The sequence below is a fragment of the Cladophialophora psammophila genome, assembly GCF_000585535.1.
Source record: "Cladophialophora psammophila CBS 110553 chromosome Unknown aczJe-supercont1.46, whole genome shotgun sequence".
Lineage (NCBI taxonomy): Eukaryota > Fungi > Ascomycota > Eurotiomycetes > Chaetothyriales > Herpotrichiellaceae > Cladophialophora > Cladophialophora psammophila.
Genome location: NW_006912967.1, coordinates 93538 through 114215, shown reverse-complemented (window position 1 = coordinate 114215; position 20678 = coordinate 93538). Strand labels below are relative to the sequence as shown.

The window sequence follows — 20678 nt, the reverse complement described above, 5'->3', positions numbered from 1 at the left end:
CAATGAGCAATTTCTTGTTACTACGACGCTGCAGCATGCAGTGAGGAAACGAAGGAGCCAGGGCCAGGCCAGGACCCTAAAATCACCCTCCACATACGGAGTACCAAGTACCGGGTATAGATACCGAGTACTTAGCTACGGGCACTGTGTCCATCCTCCGGAATGGGCCACCAGAGCGAGGCTCTAATGATGTTGGCCTTGGACCAAGGGAGCTGGTGGGGAGGAACTTCACCCACTTTTACTGAACGAACAACGGCTGGGGAAAAGTCCCACCTCCACAGAGAATTCGTCAAGTCATCCCTGACCCTGACAGTCCAGGCCGATCGAGGCTCGTTTTCCTGTCCAAGCAGCCGAAGAAACCTTCTGCCGGATTCCGAGGATAGCGCTCTTCAAATTCTCTGGCCACGCCCCGAACCAGGCAAAGCGTGTGCAAATCGGGACCTGTCAAAGCTTCCGCCCGACCTTAGTGAGACAACTTCGCTTGAAGCCCACCCCATGTTGCCCATGCTACCCGTGCTTGCCGTGCTAAGGAAACCCCTTGGTTACAGGGGTAATTTTAGTTGGCACCCGTCGGAAAGTGGACCACCAAAATTCGTGAAAAGTTCTACAGTACTTGTACTTGTCCCTGCTTGTCCCTGTTACTTGTTAGTTACTATACTAGCCGATGGGACTCCCCTTGCAGACACGAGCAGACCAAAGTCCCAAAGTGGTTTCTCCTCCGACATTTGGCACAGTCGTCCACAGCCAACCTTGATCAGATGGAGCAGTTCAACATTGGACGATAGCTACTCGACATACCTTGGTACTTCCAGTACTTCAGAGTCAGAAATATAACGAGTCTTAGTACTCCCTAATACTGTCACACCGCCGTTGCCGCCAGGCTGACTTTCCGTGCACGCCACCTATGCTCGGAAAGGCTTGCGAAAGGAATATTTCCCGCAAATTAATGCTTCAACAGATCGCCCGATTGTTGGGGCAAAGGAGCAAGGGAACTGGGAACGTTCGTGCCCTCCCGCAGCGACGATCATCCGTCCCCTAGGATGGTGGTTGTGTTTGCTGATGCAGGTCCTGACTCAGTCCTTGCGGCAGGACCCATGATACGGCGTAGGTCGACTCGAGCGACGATTCAACGGCAAGGATCCGAACATGCTCCCCAATCCTGACGGCACCGGTGAAGTCAGAATCTGCAAACCCGCCAAATTGATTGCGATTTCTTTGTTTCAACAGCTGCATTTTTCTCCTTGTCTCTTGAAGATCCCCTTTCTGTGGTACCACTGGCTCGTCCTCCTAAGACCAAGGAAGGCCAACTGAAGTTGACTTCGGCCAGGCACGGACCAGGCACTTATACGGTACTGCGTACGTCTGCCGTTGATTCGCACACTGAAGTGTCTGACCATTGAAAAGCCCCTTCACTCTCTTGAGCCTCGACTTTTCTGGGCGCTCGTATCCACAGGCTTTTAATTACATTTGTCGAACCTTCTACTCGTTCTGCTCGCGGCGCCACCAAATCGCCATCGTGATCCTGACCAGTACTGTACAAGTAGGTACATGTTACTCTCGGCAGCCACGTGGAGGCCACTTCCCCTTCGGGCAGTCCTCCTTTATGGCAGGGAGGCTAATCCGGGGAAGTTCGTTGATGAGGGTTCTCGTTTGACTGACGTTTCCCACATGCAAGCTCCTGGGTCGGCACCGCCTCTGAGGCAACTCTTGCCTCCAGGCCGTCTCATATTGGTTCTACTATACCTAAACTCTTTACCCCAGATTGCCCCCATTTCGCTTCGTGTACAAGTACATGAACAAGCCATACTAAATTAGCAGCCACTCATCGAGTCCGCCCAGCGAGCCCGGCAACTTGAATACGAACCTGGCTTCCAGTGCCACATGCTGTTTAAATTTTCCGCTGCCCGTCAACTGATTCCAGGGGGTGTTTGTGCCTCACAGATAGCTGGCAGTTAGCTGGCAGGGGCCGTCGTCCCAGTCCATATGTTGCCTTCCATTCCCACTTCTGACAACTTCGGTTGCTTCCGTCGATTGTCATGCTGCCAACCTGACCTCCACTGCCATCTCACATATGCCCAGGCAGGATGGGACTCGAGCGTGGTATGCAGGCTGTGGTGACAGCTGCCGTCTTTAACGCACTTGCATTTGTCTTCATTGTCATTCGATGCATTTCCCGTTTTGTGATCATCCACCAGGCTGGGCCTGAAGACTATTTGATTATCTTCGCCCTAGTATTGTCTGTTGGCCTCACTGTCACGATTGTGTTGCGTGAGTACTTGGAGATTCACCTTGTTAGGAACAATTTGACTGACTTGTCTGTTATTTCAGAGAAAGATCATGGTTTGGGTCGCCATGCAGATACGGTCAGCGAAGCAGACAACGAGACTCTATCAAAGGTGATTCACTATCTCATTTTCATCTAATATTGCACCAATACAATCCTTGCTGACAGACAACCGCCCAGCTCCTGTACGCCAGTATCATCGTCTACAACCTGGGATTGCTCGTGGTCAAAGACTCAATCTGCTATCAGTACTTGAGGTTCTTCGTCGAGAGGCGATACCGTCTCGCCGCATGGGGTCTCATCATCTTCATCTGCGTCGCTGGAATAACCTTTATCTTGACTTCTTGCTTCTCCTGCTGGCCTATCGCTTACTACTGGGACAAAACCATCAAAGGCGGTCACTGCATCGACCTCATGGCTTTCTGGTTCAGTTTCTCTGGCTTCAACATCATCACCGACTTGGCGGTCTGGGTGCTTCCCATGCCTGTTCTCAAGAGTCTCCAACTCCCAAAGAAGCAGAAGATCAGCTTGATTGCGGTGTTTGCTTTGGGTGGCTTGTATGTTCGAATGTCCCAGCCCCCCTCCCCCTTCTTTGGCCAAATGGTTATTTCCCAATCCCCCAAAATGCTAACACCGGGAATAGTGGGTGTATCACGGCCATTCTCCGCCTCCACGCGCTCTACATCGCGAGCATATCCACCGACCTCACATACGACAACGTCGGCGCCGCGACCTGGTCAGCGGCCGAGCTCAATGTGGGCATCATGTGTGCCTGTATCCCTGCCATGAGACCCGTCATCAGCTTGATCTTCCCGCGCCTACTTTCTTCCTCGCGTCGCGATCACCCGTCCGACCCATACCCGCGCGGCGCGTCGTACATGCGGAACGAAAGCGTCGTAGAACTCTCGCACGTGGTCAAAGCGCACAGCGAGGTAAGCCGGGACGACGCGGTCAGCTTCGATCATGCACACGAGCCGAATGCGATCCGCATCAAGAACGAGTGGTCTGTTAGTGAGCGCGAGCGCGTCTAGATGTTGTTCCTCGGTTTGCTGCTCCCATTTCGCTGCACACATCTGGCATTACAAATTGCTGCTCTCCGAAGCTGATCACGAAGGGGGACACGATAAGTTGCGCGGCTCAGGGCACAAGGGTTAAGGACCTGCGATGGATAACAGTGGACCCGGAGTTGGGCCATGCGGTGGCGTTTACATGCCATGCATTAACGAGTCAAGGGTAAAAGAAGGTACGGAACTGTCTAAACAGCCAGCCCGCCAACAAGTCGACGACGGCCCCTCTCGACTCGCAATATTATTGGAGACGACAAAACTGATGAAACGCGCTCTGATCAGGATTATCATTATTTACTGCCTATAGCATCTGTTCTCTTCAGGTTCAAAAGCGCGCTTTGTGTCACTTGAGTCGGCTGTCTGTCTGCACTAGAACATGCACAATATGATACTCCGTATAGGGTGTCTAGACTCGCGTCTGTCGGAACGAGATAGACGAGGCTACAGTGACGAGAATTGAAGTTCCCCCAACGCAGCTAGTCTGATCTACCAGTCGAGATGTTCTCTACTCCGTATTTGCGGATAAAAATCCCGGTTCGGATAGGTTTATCATAGGAATTCGGCGTTTTGGAATAATACATTTCCTGCCTCTTTTGAGTAGGAAATACTGCTGAACAAACCAATAAGTAGCTAAGGATGAAGACGCCTGCGCGATCAGGCGACCAGGGTGAGTATGCCGACAGACAGCCAGTGCAAACAAGGCGCTACGAGGGACAGCCACCACTACTAATTATGCCGTAGTCTGCGGGGCAAAGAAAGCGTAATTCCAGTTGCGAGCATCAACGAGGGACGAAGTACAGGCATCGTTTGTGGAATCTGGCGTGAATGTCTAAACTCGCACCTCCTCCTGGCCCACGAGAAGCAAAAGCCGATACGCAGGACAAGAAAGGGGGACAAGATAAAACAGCCAACAGGAATTCTCTATCTCTCTAATCAGAGCTTCTCGCCTCAGATTTCTTACCCAAGATAGAGTGCACCTCTTCCTCACTCTAACGATGTCTGGAACTGAAACCACCCTCTCGAGAATAAAAAACATCCCCTCACATCACAATGCACCAGGTCGTGCGGGTCGCATCGGCTCAACCTGTGCAACCTCACCAATCTCGACATCGTGCACCGTACTCGTCGCTGTCTTTGGCCTATCCTCAGCCCGGCGTCTGGCCTCGGTCAATGCCGCCATCTCCTCACTCCCAGCGACAACCGCCGCCGTCGCGTCAGGTTTTTTTAATTCTACCCACACAATCACCACGCTCACATATATTATCCATACGAGCGCCCCACACACGCCATATGCAATTTTCCACCCGTTCGCCCACTTGGGCGCCTTGAACGTGTCAGCTAATTGGAAACCGAGTCCGCCGTCAACAATTCCGAGAAGTATCAATGCGCGGCCGAGCCAGAGATGGATGTGCACAAAGTGTACCACTTTCGGGACCTTTTTGTGGAACCAATGCAGCTTCATCAGGGGTTGGAGAACGAGGAGGCCTAGGATGACGAGACCGATGACACAGTGGTAGTGGCCGAGCTGGTAGAGAACAAAGTCATCAAATTAGCGAAGTGCTTGTGCAAATGGGAGATCGAACAGGTGAGGTATACTCACCGCGTTAATTTTCAATCCCATCCAGATCCCCAGGCCCGTGGAAGCCACAAACACGGCGAGTGCAGAACCCTGGATTGCCGCGTGGATCCAGACGATGCGCCGATGTGGCCAGACTTTAACAATAATACCACCGAGAGGAAAGCATAAAAGGAACGCGCCAGCCCCCAACGCCGCATGAGCGATCTTTGCTTCCCCGAAAACCGACGGAAATTTGCTTGCTCCCGTTGACCAGCCGGCAGCGCCCGCGTGGGAGGCTGCATTGGACGTCGGGGTCGAGGTTGTCAGCCAGGGAGACGAGGCCGAAACGATAGGGACCGTGGCTGTTGGTGGTGATGCTGGAACGAATTGTGCGAGGGTCAGAGTTGCTATCCATTTCATGTCAGCATGGCGCCCCGGCTGGCTTTCAGTCTCACAACGTGCCATCAAGAGGTCTTGCCGTGCAAAGCTTGCGGGAAGACGTACCAGAGATGCTGCTGAGCAGCAGGAAAGTGCTCGACAATTTGTTCAAGGCCATGGTGCTTCACGTCAAATTAGGGACACCCAAGTCCTGCTTTCCACCAATCTCGTCGACTGAAGAAGGCTGGTAAATCACAGCAGGAGGTGAGGAGGGCATAATCTCAAGCCACAATGGCGTCAGACAAAGAGCCTTTGACGCTTTCAGAAGCCATTTGCGAACATACCCCGAAAAGAATTACGAGACCTGGGCTGGAATGTGCGACGCGCACTCGAGCAACAGCGATCCGAGCGTTCCTCGCTGCGTTCTGGGCCGATGAGATTGCATTGTTGACCTGTTCCATTTTGAGCTCAGGGACCAAACCGCTCCTATTCAATTGAAACCCTCATCGTCCTTTGGAAAGCTCCGCCCCGGACCTTCTCTGCCCGTTTGAGCCAGCGAGCTGGGTCACCGAGCGAGCGACCCGTGCTTTCCCCACCATTCGGCCCAATTGACAATTTTCTTTTCTCTCCTTGCCTCCTCTGCTGCAAACACCATTGCGTGGCTTAATATGATCTCCTCCAGGTCACATCCCACCAATTCTCTTTGTGCCTGCGTAACATCCATTGTTCCACCATTTACATTTTGGACAGCTTGAACAAAGGCACCGGCTAGACCCCAGTCGCCGCCGCCATGGCTCTTCTCCACCTCTGGTGCCTGCTTTGGAATATCATGTACAATCGTTTTGCCATCGGCAAATGTGTGCACGGTGATCTTGTGGGAATCGTAGCTGATCTCACCGAGCGTGCCATAAATCCACCCCCGCCGTTCGCATTGTGCCTGAGTCGGATAAGCCATGTGAAAGAGCACCCTCTTCGGTCCTCGGCCGAGCTCCTGACCCAGCAAAGGATCTTCTTCCCAGTCCATTGTCACGATCTGGTCATCAACGACGTTATTATCTGATTCGTACACGCAGCGACCATACCAGCTCCTGCTTGCAATGACATTGTCAGGTGTGGTGGATTTGTCGTAGTCCTCGGCTAGCCTTTGCATCAATTGCTCCTCCGCTGCATTCCAGTCTTTGGTTGATACAATATCTTCAATCTCGGGCACGACGATTTTAAGAGGCCAACCTGTGTCTTTCTCCTGTCGAAGCCATCGATCGCGGTAGATTTTCCTCGCAGAGTAGATACAATCTCGTTCAGCGGGGCAAGAGAGGCAATTGGTCGCTACGCCTGCGGCCTTTGGCTTTCTTGCTGGGCGAAAATGCGTTATGGCTCCATTACTTGAGATGGTAGAGGGAAGATGGGGGATGGGTCCAGTCAGGGCGCTGGGTGAACAGAGCAGCCAGAGGATAAAGTCGATATCGTGGCCGGATTTGGTGAGAAGAGAACCAACGCCTTCTGGGGTAGAGCGGCGCCAGTTTCCGCGAACGTATGAGTGTGAGAAGTGCCACCAGCCAACGGGCTCAGTGTGTTCAATGGAGACAATCTCACCAATGACCTGGTCCACCGTCAAGAGCTTGCGCAGGAGGATGTTGTGCGGTGAGTAGTGGAGCACATGTCCAATGGAGACTACCTTCGGAGGATATTTCGACAATGCTGAGGAGATGGAGAGGCAGTCTGATAGAGACAAAGCCAAGGGTTTCTCGCATAGGATGTGGAGGTTCAGTGGAGCGATTGCACAGATTATGGGAGCGTGGGTCTCATCCATAGTGCATATGAACACTCCAGTTATAGGAATATAACCTGGTCCGGGTCCTCCAGCCTTGTCCGCATCTTCTCTGCGTCTTTGCTCCCATGCAACCCATTCTTCCCACCTGCCGAAAGACTGATGTTCTTTTGGTTGTCTATCTCTTCCCCAGATGTAACGAATTCCAAATTCTCGACGCTTGAACGGGTCGATCTCTGCCACAGCCGCAATCGTGCCCAAGGTTGAAGCTTCAACGGCACGGGCATATGCGTTGCCTCGAGATCCAGCTCCGATGACGAGGAATTGCGGCGGGTTTCGGGATGGTTCAATGGAACCCATTATGGTCAAAGGGACTTGCTTGAGCGCTGAAGTGCAGAAGATGGGAGAAGGACAAGAGATATAGCGCTGATGGGCGCCTGGAGGAAGCGAAGACAGCAACACTGGTGGCACATGGTGTCTTGATGGTGTCTGTTCTGGTGTGTAGCATTGACTGCGGGGGAAAAGATAGCGAATGTAACCCCAAATGGCCCGGCATTGATTGGCCAGCCTTGGCCAGCCTCGCCATCATCTATGCTGCCCGGCTGTTCTCCGTCGACCTTCGGTTCCAGTCAATCAGTCAATCAACGGCATTGGTATGTACTGGAGGATAGGAGCAGTTCATTTCCGAGATGCACATCTGATTGCTGACAGAACTGGCCACCTGATTTGTACTCGCTATGCTCTTTGATCACCCTGCAATCTCGGTACGAGTCTGCGCCAGCATCTTGAAGAGAAACATGACAACAGCACCATTTCCCCGGGCCGTCAAGGCGTCATTCTGGCGCGGTGGCACTTCCAAGGGCGTCTTCTTCAACATATCCGATCTGCCAAAATGGTTCCAGTCGGCTCTGTCAACAGGGAAATCCCCTGACGAGGTCACGTTCAAACAGATGGAGGACTTTTTCGCAGCGATCCTTGGGTCTCCTGACCCGTATGGTAGACAGCTGAATGGCTTGGGTGGTGGCATTTCTTCGCTAAGCAAGGCCATGGTTGTTGGACCATCGTCGCACCCAGATGTTGACGTTGACTATACCTTCTTTCAGATAGGCGTCAAGGATGGCAGGCTGGACATGGCTGGCAACTGCGGCAATCTGACCTCTGTGGTTGGGCCTTTCGGGTTGAACTGCGGACTCTGTCGGCGGAATCCTGCAAAGAACGATCAGGGAGATCCAGACAGTGAAAACTCGACGGTGATTATGCGAATGAGAAACATGAATACAGCAAAATTCATCGAATCTACGTTTCAAGCGTGCAAGTACGACGGCAGATGGGCATATGAAGATGTCGGCAGGTGCAGCATCGACGGTGTGCCTGGAACAGGTTCCACGATCACACTCTCATTTCTTCACCCAGAAGGCGCAAAGACTGGCAAAGCTTTACCAACTGGTAGCCCAATTGACAAGATTGATATTGGAAACCAGGTAATTCGCGCATCCTTGATCGATGTCAGCAATCCGGGAGTGTTCGTTGATGGCAGAGACATTGGATGGAATGTAGATGCGACGCCAGACCAGTTGAATGCAAGTCAGGAGCTCCTCGACAAACTAGAAGCCATCCGGAAACGGGGCACTGAGATGATGGGTCTGAACCCTAACATCAGCAGCATACCCAAGATTGTTTTGCTGTTCCCTGCTCGGAGCGAAGGTCTAGATATATCATGTCAGGCTCTTTCAATGGAACAGGCCCACAAGGCAATCCCGGCCACACTCGCCCTCAATCTCGGAGTTGCATGCAAGATGAAGGGCACCCTTCCGCATGCGCTGTCAAACCATCTCCATCATTCGAATACCGTCATTGGCCATCCGTCGGGCACTCTGGAGGTTGGTGCGGCCGTTGAGGATGGTAAGATTATTGGTGCGAAACTGATCAGGACTGCACGGTGCCATATGGATGGCTATGTCAACATTCTACGGTCTGACTATGGCGGTCTGAATTGCTGAAATTTAAGAACGCTGTAGGGGCTTTTGTCCCGCAAAGAGAGCGGTGTATGGCGTTCAGGATACACTTATACACTGGGTGGTGTACCGAGTACAGTCATCGTCTTCCTCGTGTTCATCCCACACCGAATACTCTGTACCCCGCGCGCTAAGCACCGCGGGAAGCCCCTCCATCAATATCAGGAAGCTGCTACAAAGCACTGTCTCCTCCTCATCAGAATCTCGTCTCACCAGTTCTATACCTTCACAGAGCTAACAGGGCTCCAACCATGTCTACCAAAGTGGGAATGGGTGCGTGCTGTCTCTCAGGGGCCGTGCACGAAGGCACCCCCCAAGGTCGGGAAGACACCATCGGCGGCTTGCCCACCTACGTCGCAGAGCCCGGCGATAGATCTACATCCAAGACCGTAGTCTTTCTCACCGACATCTTCGGCTGGAAATTCAAGAACGTGCGACTGCTGGCCGACCAATACGCGAAAGCGGGATTCTATTGCTACATCCCCGATGTCCACGAAGGCGACTCCCTCGACATCGAATTCCTCCAGGACATCGAGCCTCCTTTGAAGCAGAAAGAGCAGGAAACCCTTCTGGGAAAGGCGAAAGAGACGGTTGATGTTATGGCCACACTTGGTCCGTGGCTGGTTAAACACCGGGAAGCTGTTGCGGAGCCGATCATCAGTGGGTTTATCAATCATATCAAAACGATACCGGGGACGAACAAGATCGGGACGGTAAGTCCACTCTCTTCCGTTTTCCAAAATAGCATCGTGGCAAGGCGGAGAAGGAACCCTCCCTCGTACGCTCCTTGTGTCAATTCTGACTGCCTGGGACCGATGATAGATCGGTTTCTGCTGGGGTGGCCGGTACTCCATCTTGCAAGCCCACGCCCGTAAAGAAGGCGAGATCGGCGGTGTCGACGCCGCCTATGCCTGCCACCCGTCCCTCCTCTCCATCCCGGCGGACATCAGCCCCGTCTCGAAACCAACCAGTGTCGCCGTTGGTGAAAAGGACAGCTTGCTCGACATGAAGGCTGTGGATCAGCTCAAAGAGGCGCTTGAAAAGACCAGTGTGCCCACAGAAGTGAGAGTCTATACGAACCAAGTGCATGGATTTGCCTTGCGGAGTGATTGGAGTAGTGATGAGGATAAAAAGGCCATGGATGACGCAGCGCAGCAGGGAATTGATTGGTTTAATAAATATTTGTCTTGATAGGGAGGACATTCTCGCAGCGATACGAGGAAGAAAAGGAGCAGACTGAGGAGCTCGAACGGTGGGAGAGCACCTCCTACCTTTCTCATTCTAGACGAGACGTTCGCATAGTGAAAATGGCCATCAGAAACCAAATTTACCCACCCCTCATCATGTAGCATTGGCTTTCATGAATTGGTCATAACTCTGGGTGCGCCCCTGGATGCAAATATGCGGCATTTGTTTGGCGTCCGCGATCTTCTTCCAGCAATTTGGCGCGACTCCCGTGGCGAGTGCTCGCGTCAATCACGGGAACCTTGGAGGTGGTGGCTCCGGTTTTTTTCTGAGCGACTGTGATGGCAGGCTTGCCTTTTCTCTCTTGAAAATCTATAAGCCAGAAGAAGACGAAAGTTAACTTCAAGACATATCTTACTGAAAACCACCTCAAGTTGTGCAAGGAACGTAAGTTAGAGGATGGTCTGAAAATATATCCAGTGCAGAAGGAACCGAAATGCACATCTAGTTGCTTCTTGTACCTTGAAAACCACAAGCTTACCACATTTCAGCTTTGAGGGACTTTCTGCATGGTCTGCGATGTGACGGTGCCTCCCTCTCTGGCCAGAAACAGAAGTGTGGAGAGGAATCATGTCTATTTCGAGACCAACATCATAGTTCCACCCGACCATCACGACTTTTATGGGTTGAACCTGTGTTGCTCGCAATGCCGAAGTCTTGCTGGAAAGACGCCATGCCGTTTCTATGCGCTTCACATGCCACTGGCCTCGATGGGTTGGTCTAAGCTGACCAACGACAAGTGACGCGGCCTGGCTTGACGCACTCCCTGGTTTCCAAACTAGGGTGCGAAAATCAGGAATGCGCTCCATCCGTTCTCAAAGCAGGATTTGTTTTATGGCCGAACGCAGGAGAGAGCCTTGTTCGCAAGGTGTCTCCACCGGACTTCTCGGATGCCTGCTTACGTATAGTAAGATCGATATCAAGATGTTTGGACAGATTCTCACCCTCTGGTTACGGGAATCTTCGGGTATTGAAGTAGCAAGGCTGAGAACCCCTGGAACAGCCCTGAGCCATGCATTCGCCGTAGCTTTACAAATCTGAATGCTTGACAACTGCCAGTGCATCCCCGAGACTTTTAGAAGGGTGGCATTTGACGGGGCCTCTGTATTTCTGTCGGCAGTCTTCGACACAGCCCGAGGAAGTTCGAGCAGAAGATCAAAGGTTTAGGATTCTGCATCGCGTCGAGGCAGGTATGCCAGTATATATCGCAAACGTTCGGAGGAGTCTTTTCTGCTTCAAAGCGGTTTGGCCTTTTAAAGTATGCAGCGCAGTAGGTGGGATTCGTGCGGACATCGACTGTCCGTCCTGAACGGATGTTGGAAGGGGGGTTCAGATGGGCCCTTGCGGTACAAAGTAAACCTGCTGAGAGGGTCAGTGTTGGACATGTTTTCGCCACCATTCCTGCGCAAGAGTTCATTCATCGTGTCGCCAGCAGATGGATACCACCAGAACACCACCCACAACTGCTATCCTGCTCTTTGACGTGAAGAGGGACTATCAGCGAATGCTCCAGACCTACCTCGTAGTTGTCCCAGGACTTGCTCACGGCATCAGACCACCTGCCACGCATCCCGAACCCTTTAACACATTTCGTCTAGTTTACTTTTTGCGTTTGGTGCCCCACGTGGAGTTGCCAGCACCTCGTTCTTCATCTCGCAGATAAGCCAGCAATTTGCAATAGTCAAAGATCTGACCTTGTGGAGATTCCGCAATGCTTCGAAATGCTTAGGACAGCTTAATTCAGTTAGACATGTTCCCCGAAAGCTCCGACCTTAAGCCAAGAACTGATAAGCATCTTCCTCATCATTGGCTGCATTTCCCCAGCCTTCACTTGAACTCTGCTTTGGCCCAATATTCCATTTTCATCTCTTCAATTGCTTGCAAACCCCATCGCGTATCGCTTTGCTGGGGATCATGGATGATAAGCAGGCGAATACCTGTGACCTATCATTAGGACCAGAACACGACTGCCAGCGCCACGTTGTGCCTGCAGCGGTCGCTAAGGCGGAGACATCCCTTGCTAATTCAAACTGGTTGTGCACCAAAGGGAATATGGCATCTCCTGGCGAATCATGGCATGTTGCTGGGACAGATATCGCTTGAATCCCGGCCTAGGGCCTCTCTAGGTAGAGCATGTATGTCGCATGGGGTGGTGCGAGAGCTGGAGAGCTCGCCTTTTCTTTTTCGTCGCGTGCGTCGCTGGCGGTCTTTTAAGTCTTCACTCCTGCTCCTGCTTGCCTGTCCAACGCGTTTCCCGTGCTCTTCTCTCCTCCCATCAAATTGACAGGGCCGAACAATTAAGATCGCAGCTTTCGGAAGCGGTCCTACCTCTGCTGAACGACTGCCAACAGTGTACCGAATCCTTCGACCTCGATGTCGCCCGGTCACGTAGCCAGCTATCGGGCCCAGCGTCGCTGGGACGCTGACAAACTCGTTGCGCCTGACTGGCTCAACAATGGCGACAATGCATGGCAGTTGACGGCAGCTACACTTGTCGGACTCCAATCTGTCCCAGGCCTGATGGTCATGTACGCTGGATTGGTGAAAAAGAAGTGGGCCATCAATTCGGCATTCATGGTCCTTTACGCTTTTGCAGCCGTCCTCATTTGCTGGGTGGTTTACGCATACCGAGCCGCTTTTGGCAAGCAGATGTTGCCATTCGTCGGAGTGCCGGGGCCAGCTGTCGAGATGAACTACGAATTGAAGCAGGCTTTCTTGCCAGAGGCCGGTCTCTCTGCAGCATATCCCATGAGCACCATGGTTTATTTCCAGTTCGTCTTCGCGGCCATTACACTTGTTCTTATTGCAGGCGCAGCCCTGGCAAGAATGAACTTCCTGGCCTGGATGGTCTTTGTGCCACTTTGGTTGACTCTGAGCTACACTGTGGGCGCATTCAGCATCTGGGGAGGCGGCTTCTTGTTCGACCTGGGCGTGCTGGATTATTCTGGAGGATACGTCATTCATGTTTCCTCTGGAACAGCGGGCTGGGTCCTAGCATATTGGGTCGGCCCTCGACATCCTCGCGATCGCACTGAATTTCACCCAAACAACGTTTTGCTGGCGCTGGTAGGTGTTGGACTGCTCTGGCTCGGTTGGAACGGATTCAACGGCGGTGATCCTTATACTGCTTCACCCGATGCTGGCGCCGCCGTGCTCAATACCAATGTGTGCACGGCAATGAGCATGTTGACTTGGACTATCATGGACCTTATCTTTTTCAAAAAGCCTGCTGTCATTGGAGCTATTCAAGGCATTATTACTGGTCTTGTCGCAATCACTCCCGCCGCCGGGTTTGTTGCAGGATGGGGCGCTATTATCATTGGCTTTTTCTCTGGTGTCATTCCGTGGATGTCAATGAACATCCTGGGGAAGCAAAGGTGGTTCCTCGAATTTTCTGATGATGTCGTGGGAGATTTCCATACACATTTGGTTGGTGGCATCGTTGGAGGATTCTTGACTGGCCTGTTTGCTACCAGTGAAGGCACTGCCGCCTTCGCCCTTGCTCCATCGGGTGGTGCAATTGATGGAAATGGAAGACAAGTTTGGGTTCAAATTGTTGGCTTCCTCTTCATCATTGGGTGGAATCTCTTCTGGACCAGCGCCATCTGCCTATTCATCAAATACGTCATGAGAATCCCTCTGAGATACAACGAGGATCAACTGCTCATTGGCGACGGTGAAGTTCATGGCGAGCTCCCGTACGCCTTCTTTCATGATGGAAGACATGTAAGACCTCTTTTTGCTATACAATATCATGCGTTTGCTAATTTCTGGAACAGGAATATGACGCCCATTATGGCAAGCCCCATGAGGACGTGGAGAAGCGTGCCGGAGTACTGCAGGGAGTGGATGCTGCGGGACACATCGACAGCTCGGAGGCAGAAGCAGCAAGTGGGAGCGGCAGCGCCAGTGGTAATGGGACACACAAAGCGACCAAGCAGGCATAGGTGGACACTCTCGAACTCTTGTTTTCCTGCTAGAGAGAATTATCGGCATAATAAGTAAGGAGGGACTTAGTGTGAGGTGTCGCCTTAAGGGAGGAGTGTCATTTCTCATCTTCATCATCGTCTTGAACTTGAGCAGGCGATTTCCAACAGGTTTTCAGGATTTCAACCTCGTTAGCAGAAGCATAAACCAAATACATGGGGACTGTTTGAGACCGTCTCACCACATCAAATCATTACTGCTTTCTCATAGGATGTTTGGATTGCGTAGTTCTTCTTGCATTCACTGGGAGGGCCGGGCCTATCGGTTTGCCGCAGGCACGTACCATAGTATGGAAAGTCATTGGAACGGAAAAGGAATTAACAAAGGGCTGTGATATTAATGAAAATGAAGCTTTGGTGAAATGTCAAGCACTTTCCGCGTCGCGCTCAGGTGTGGAATTACACCTGTCTGACAAGAGAATTGCACCACAGAGCCGTAGAGATGCGCGCGTCAGACTAAATATGGTCTGAAAATACGGTCTCTGACTTGGCTACTAGCGGACAGGAACCTTCGTAACTTTACTTACACAATTGTCTGTTTCCTGCTCCCCACTTCGACACCTGCAAACTATCGTCATATGAAACCAACTTCATTCCTCTTTCCACGTTTCCTGTGGTATTGTTCCTTTCCCCTAGATGATCTCGAGTCCGGCGGCTTCAGCGTCTTACCTTTCGTTCTCGTCCATCCTATCTACCTAGGTGTCTTCGCACTTCCACCATTTCACATTTTCGTCAACTCCTCCGGATCACTATGGCATCAGACACAACATATCGCTTCGGTGAGTTCAATATATCTGCTCACAACCTCCGGCAGCGTCGAGCTAGCATGGAATTGTGTTGGCAATAGCTGCCAGCTCAAGCCGAATTAGCCACCCCCTGGAACTTTTTGCTCTTCCTCAGCTTTCTTAATGCGATGTCACTAGGCTACTGACATAAGGGCAGAAATGGCCAAAACCGGGCGTGCAGGTTGTCAAAACACGGCATGCAAGAAAGCGGGAGTTAAGATTCAAAAGGGCGAATTTAGGATGGGGACTCTCGTGACTATCCATGAACACACATCATGGATGTGGAAGCATTGGTAAGCTTTACCTACGTACTTCAACGTCGTTCATGTCTCATTATTGTAACCCAGGGGATGCGTCACGCCTGCTCAAATCAAGAAGCTCCAAGATCAAGTCGGCCCGCTTGAGGATTTAGACGATCTCGATGCCGACCTTGATCGCATTATCGATGGCTACGACGAGATTGACGACGAATCGCGTGAAAAGATCAAGTTTGCATTGGAGCATGGCCATGTCGCCGATGAAGACTGGAACGGCGTAAGCAGCCAGGTCGCCCAATTATGCATTGCCGCTTTCACTGACAGCTTCAATCTAGGAACCCGAATATAACCGTCCAGGAATGAAAGGCATCAACAGACGCACTCCGAAGAAGAAGGAAGTTGAGGATGACGAGGGCGTTGCTGCAGAAAATGAGCAGACTCGCTCAAAGTCCAAAGCGAAGCGAGGACGAGGCAAGAAACCCAAGGTTGAATCAGAGGATGAAGAAGACATGCCAGTATCGCCGGCAGCCAAGAAGAAAGCGGCACGTCGCAGAATCAAAGATGAAGATGAAGACGGCCAGCCTAACGAGTCGGCGCCTCCAAAGCAGGCCGGAGGAAGGAAACGCAAAGTCGCTGTGAAGGAGGAAGAGAGTGAAGCAGAAGAAGAAGCTCAGCAACCGGCCAAGAGGTCACGCACCAAGAAGGTAAACGCTAAGGAAGGGGAGGAGGAACCGGTGGAACCGGTCAAGCGAGAGAGACACCGAAAGATGAACAAAGCATCTCGGGATGTCGATGAAGATGATGGTGTCAAGCCACAAATTCAACAGAGCGACGATGGCGTCGAGGCTCCCGTCCAAAAAAGCCAAGTCACCGCCAAACGTGAACGAACTAGACCTGGTCGCAAAGGAAAAGCTACTCAGCGCGAAGAGCCTCAGGATGCAGATGAAGATGCGGACCACCCTCCGATCAAAGCTCAGACAAAACCCGATGGAGATGTCGAGACAAAGGATGAGGCCCACGCTAAAAACACCCCCGCTGCGATCCCAGAAGGCTACATCGGTGCTCTTCGTCAAGATGATCTGAATGCTGGTCGAACAACTATGGTAGCGGCGGATACCAACATGGAAGAAGGCGATATCGGTGAAGGCCAAGCAGAAGCAGCGGAGCATGCAGAAGAAACCAAGGGAAAGACGACCAAAGGCACCAAAGGCAAAACCGGCAGAGCCAAGAAGATTGCTAAGGGCCGAGCCAAATGAACGAAAACCCCCGAATGAGCAGTCCTCTACTACAGTTTCTCTATTTTGATACGACGGCTCATATTTCCTACAACATCCTCCCGAGCGAGTGGAAATGGAGGAGAATATGTTCCTGTTCGCGCACACACCAGAAGAAGGAAAGGAAGGAAGGAAGGGGGGATATCGCAGGGGAAGAAACGGGAAATAGAAATCGGAGTGTGTCACTATTGCCAGACCGACGATCCTGTACCACCAAGACTGCCGGAAAACATTTCCTATGTTCTACTAGCTACAACTCGGGTTGCTGTGGCGCGAATGGTGTTGAGATTTACGTTGCCCGTCCAACTCTTCAACGCTTTGCGAGAGAGTCAGCGTTCAATGATATCCTGTACTATTAGTCTGTGTGATTGTCTGTAGCTGAGCAAGAAGAAAAATTTGCAATCGCTCTGAACTTGAGAAAAGACTAATGGAGAATTGAAGTTCCTTTCTTCGCAAGAACCACATGATAGAGTCCTGGTATTCATACAATGTTTCTCCCCCGGGCAGCCTTGTTGTCCTCGCCAGGATAATGTCCCACCTCCGCACGCCGTTCCACACCCGTACAGCCAAATCCACACATCTCAAAAGACAACGCCAGTCAGTACCTCCTCTACAACTGCATTTGTCTGACAGAAATGCAATGCTTGCATGCCTTGTATCCCGCCGATCAGATCTCAAAACTCCCTGCTCTCACCAATGTCGCAAACATCAAATAAACCCGTCTCTTCCATATTATGGTGTTTCAATGCTTCCTTCAACAGCCTAGGTGGTTCTAGGACATCCTCCTCGGTCAGGACCCATGTGCCCCAGTGTATGCCCAACGCCCTCTTGCATTTTATATCCCTAAATATCTCCACCGCATCACGCGGATTGGCGTGCATGGGACTCATGATCCACCGTGGCATATATGCCCCTATTGGAATCAGTCCCAAATCAAATGGTCCTCTTAAACGACCTATATCTGCGAATGCCGGGCAGTGAGGTAACTCTGAATATTCCTGTGACCAGTCGTCTTTTCCATCGGAGGACTTGGGGACGGAGCGATAGCCGGTGTCGCCGCCAAAATAAACCGATTTAGAGCCCGAGGATACGGACCACGAGGCCCAGAGGGTGGCAGCGCGGTCGTGGATTGAGCGGGCGGAAATGTGTTGACACGGCAGGCAGGAGATGCGGGCTGTTATCGTGTCCGCGGATTCGGGCGGACTTGGCTCGTCGGTGAAGGATACGCTTGCGCTCTTTGTCTCCATGGATATTGAAGATACGGGCGTCAATGTGAAATCTACTTCGTCCCACCAGTCCAATTCAGTACATTTCTCGATACCGCTTGCCGAGAACCATTTCTTGTTTCCTAAAGGGACGAAAAAGTGGCATTCTGGATGGTGTTTTGCTATCTCCAAGATTGTAGGATGCGAGAGGTGATCGTAGTGGTTGTGCGAGATGACAACGGCGTCAATGAGTGGGATATCTTGTATTCTACAGGGCATCTCGGTGTATCTCTTAGGACCCAACCAAGAAAAGGGCGAACAGCGATCCGTAAAGACTGGGTCGAACAGGACGCGCAGGCCGGACGGAAATTCGACGTAGAAGCAGGCGTGTCCGAGCCACGTTGCTCTAAGAGAGTTGGGGGACTTTGCTGTGCGCGAAGGAAGGAAAGTCGGGGGGTGAACAGGAACAGTCGGAGGAGTCGTGTTAGGTTTGTTCGCCTTGCCAGTCAATCTCCTGTGTATAAGACCCCAGAGCAGCGTTGGCAGAGAGTGCATCTGCCATGATGGCCATGGATTGTCAAAACCGCCACTCTTGACGTGCCATGCTTTGGTCTTTGTAATCTCGTCATCAGGTTTTGGCGACGCCGTGGAGGGAATGGCGATAGTGGCTGCATACAGCAGAGCCACCGTGGAGGAGGACATCATGGTGCGGAAGGGAGGTGGATGTGTCGAAGTAGGGGCTTTGGAAGGTGTGCGCTTGCTGAACAGCAGCCGGAAGAAGGAGCGCATGGAGGGAGGGAGGGACTATATCAAGCGAGCCAGCGCGAGGATGGTATCCTGCTGCCTAGAGGAACCAAGACCCATCCTTGAAGTTTGCGATTCATAGAGCTGATAGTGTTTGAATCATCAATGCAGGCAAGGAACAATCAGTGGCTTTAAGTCCGGGTCGGCCGAAGTTCAATGTTGGTGACGTCGGGACCGGCCAAAATCTCATTCCGACTGCGCAGCGCCAGCAACAGGCAATGAACATACTGTTTTCTCTCTCCACAGATCTCGTGTGCCCTCATCGCTTGTGTTGAAGAGGGAATGCAGAGCGACAATGAACTGGTCAAGGTCGCCTCAAACACATCCCTCGTGACCCCGACCTTGAATGATGCCGCTTCCCAGAAAGCCGACCTTGTGCGTCAATTCGCAAGCACAAGTAACTCTACAGATGGCGGGCTAGTCGCGCAGTTAATCAACAATCCCTTCTTCACGGCCGTAGGTAGCTGTCATTCGCTCATCAAAGAGGCTTCTAACAATCTATTAGGGGTTTGGACTTGCTGGTCTCGGTACAATCTTCGCCTTCGGTCGAAGAGGCCTTCGTCATGGAGCTGCCCTCCTGCGACGCCGTCTTCTCGTCGATGTCGAGATTAGTGTTCGGGACGACTCCTACCCCTGGTTTCTCTACTGGATGACATTGCATGAACGAGGGCGACTCGCGCACAAGGCGCTGCAGGCTAAAACAGGTGCTCTAGAGTTGTTGCTTCAGCGGCTCACACCAGGCATGCGCCATCTGGCGATTGAGACGGAGAAAAGAGAATTGCCCAATGGCGCTATTCACACAAATTTTATCTTGATCCCTGGTCCGGGTAGGCATGTGATCCGCTATAGGAATACATGGATAATGGTCAATCGCCAAAGAGAGTCAAAGCAGTTCTCCATGGACGGGAAACCGTGGGAAACCGTTACCCTGACCGCGCTATATTCTCAACGACACGTTTTTGAGTCGCTGTTCAAAGAGGCTCATGATATCGCTACCCAGTCGGTTGAAGGAAAAACTGTCATATACACCGCATGGGGCATAAAGTGGGATAAATTTGGCCACCCTCGTAGCAAGCGGCCTCTTGAGTCCGTCATTCTCGATAAGGGTGTCAAAGAACGCATTGTCGCAGATGTCCAGGACTTTCTCTCTTCAGCCAAATGGTACTACGAACGAGGAATCCCTTACCGGAGAGGCTATCTCCTCTATGGTCCACCGGGAACGGGAAAATCGTCCTTCATTCAGGCCCTCGCTGGCCATTTAAACTACGACATCGCCATGCTCAATCTCAGTGAGCGCGGTCTTACAGACGACAGATTGAACCACCTCTTGACAGTCATTCCCCAACGCACACTTGTCCTCCTCGAGGATGTCGATGCGGCATTTGCCAACCGCCGTCAAGTCGAAGCAGACGGGTACCAAGGAGCCAATGTGACTTTTTCGGGACTGTTGAACGCTTTGGATGGCGTGGGCAGTGCGGAAGAACGTATCATCTTTCTAACGACTAATCACGTCGATCGCTTGGATGAAGCACTTGTGCGACCTGGTCGAGTTGACATGACGGTGCGTCTTGGAGAGGCTACGACGTACCAGATCGAACAACTCTGGGCGCGGTTCTACAGCGATGCCGATCCAGATGGAAAATATCGGCTGGAGTTCTTTGATAAGCTCCGTGAAATAGGGGTTTTGCCTCATGGGTCTGCGAGAAGCAGCCAGACAAGCATGGCGGCTCTGCAGGGGCTGTTTCTGTACAACAAAGGACGGCCCCGTGGCGCCGTTGATATGGCATGGCAGCTGGCCCCGGGCGAGCTGCCTAGTGCTTTGAATAAAGACAGTCAGGCGCATGCAACTGCCTCTTGATCGACCTATGGGCAGTCAGCATGCTGGAGATCTGTACGCCAGCCGGTGAGGCTGGTATCACCATCAGCGCCATGTATTTTATCTCTAAAGTGGCTGTGCAAATGCCCTTGGCCGTCAGCCTAGTAGCCTTGGCATAGGGGCGTCTTGGCGGTCATCAGCTGAACCTTTCCATTCCTCACTCTTCTCCTTCCCCT

At 52.0% G+C, this 20678-nt stretch overlaps 9 protein-coding genes across 9 annotated transcripts; 6 read left to right on the top strand and 3 right to left on the bottom strand.

The window, feature by feature from the left end:
- Positions 1-2084: 2084 nt before the first annotated feature.
- A1O5_13329 (uncharacterized protein) lies at positions 2085-3315 on the top strand (the record flags this gene model as incomplete). Its single annotated transcript, XM_007753895.1, has 4 exons — positions 2085-2268; positions 2329-2396; positions 2465-2841; positions 2928-3315. 4 exons carry the CDS (start codon positions 2085-2087, stop codon positions 3313-3315), a joined length of 1017 nt encoding a protein of 338 aa, XP_007752085.1.
- A 1081-nt stretch (positions 3316-4396) lies between these two features.
- Positions 4397-5465, bottom strand: A1O5_13328 (uncharacterized protein; the record flags this gene model as incomplete). The annotated part of the gene is made up of 3 exons (XM_007753894.1): positions 4397-4876; positions 4952-5316; positions 5414-5465. 3 exons carry the CDS (start codon positions 5463-5465, stop codon positions 4397-4399), a joined length of 897 nt encoding a protein of 298 aa, XP_007752084.1.
- Positions 5466-5852: 387 nt separating this feature from the next.
- On the bottom strand, positions 5853-7415 carry A1O5_13327 (oxidoreductase; the record flags this gene model as incomplete). The annotated part of the gene is made up of 1 exon (XM_007753893.1): positions 5853-7415. The coding sequence occupies one exon, from the start codon at positions 7413-7415 to the stop codon at positions 5853-5855; it is 1563 nt and encodes a 520-aa protein (XP_007752083.1).
- A 437-nt stretch (positions 7416-7852) lies between these two features.
- A1O5_13326 (uncharacterized protein) lies at positions 7853-9055 on the top strand (the record flags this gene model as incomplete). Its single annotated transcript, XM_007753892.1, has 1 exon — positions 7853-9055. One exon carries the CDS (start codon positions 7853-7855, stop codon positions 9053-9055), a length of 1203 nt encoding a protein of 400 aa, XP_007752082.1.
- A 266-nt stretch (positions 9056-9321) lies between these two features.
- A1O5_13325 (uncharacterized protein) lies at positions 9322-10261 on the top strand (the record flags this gene model as incomplete). The annotated part of the gene is made up of 2 exons (XM_007753891.1): positions 9322-9783; positions 9893-10261. The coding sequence occupies 2 exons, from the start codon at positions 9322-9324 to the stop codon at positions 10259-10261; spliced, it is 831 nt and encodes a 276-aa protein (XP_007752081.1).
- Positions 10262-12688: 2427 nt separating this feature from the next.
- On the top strand, positions 12689-14262 carry A1O5_13324 (amt family ammonium transporter; the record flags this gene model as incomplete). Its single annotated transcript, XM_007753890.1, has 2 exons — positions 12689-14041; positions 14095-14262. The coding sequence occupies 2 exons, from the start codon at positions 12689-12691 to the stop codon at positions 14260-14262; spliced, it is 1521 nt and encodes a 506-aa protein (XP_007752080.1).
- A 983-nt stretch (positions 14263-15245) lies between these two features.
- Positions 15246-16599, top strand: A1O5_13323 (uncharacterized protein; the record flags this gene model as incomplete). The annotated part of the gene is made up of 3 exons (XM_007753889.1): positions 15246-15379; positions 15434-15620; positions 15679-16599. The coding sequence occupies 3 exons, from the start codon at positions 15246-15248 to the stop codon at positions 16597-16599; spliced, it is 1242 nt and encodes a 413-aa protein (XP_007752079.1).
- A 692-nt stretch (positions 16600-17291) lies between these two features.
- On the bottom strand, positions 17292-18611 carry A1O5_13322 (uncharacterized protein; the record flags this gene model as incomplete). The annotated part of the gene is made up of 1 exon (XM_007753888.1): positions 17292-18611. One exon carries the CDS (start codon positions 18609-18611, stop codon positions 17292-17294), a length of 1320 nt encoding a protein of 439 aa, XP_007752078.1.
- Positions 18612-18908: 297 nt separating this feature from the next.
- A1O5_13321 (mitochondrial chaperone BCS1) lies at positions 18909-20484 on the top strand (the record flags this gene model as incomplete). The annotated part of the gene is made up of 2 exons (XM_007753887.1): positions 18909-19082; positions 19132-20484. The coding sequence occupies 2 exons, from the start codon at positions 18909-18911 to the stop codon at positions 20482-20484; spliced, it is 1527 nt and encodes a 508-aa protein (XP_007752077.1).
- Positions 20485-20678: the final 194 nt, after the last annotated feature.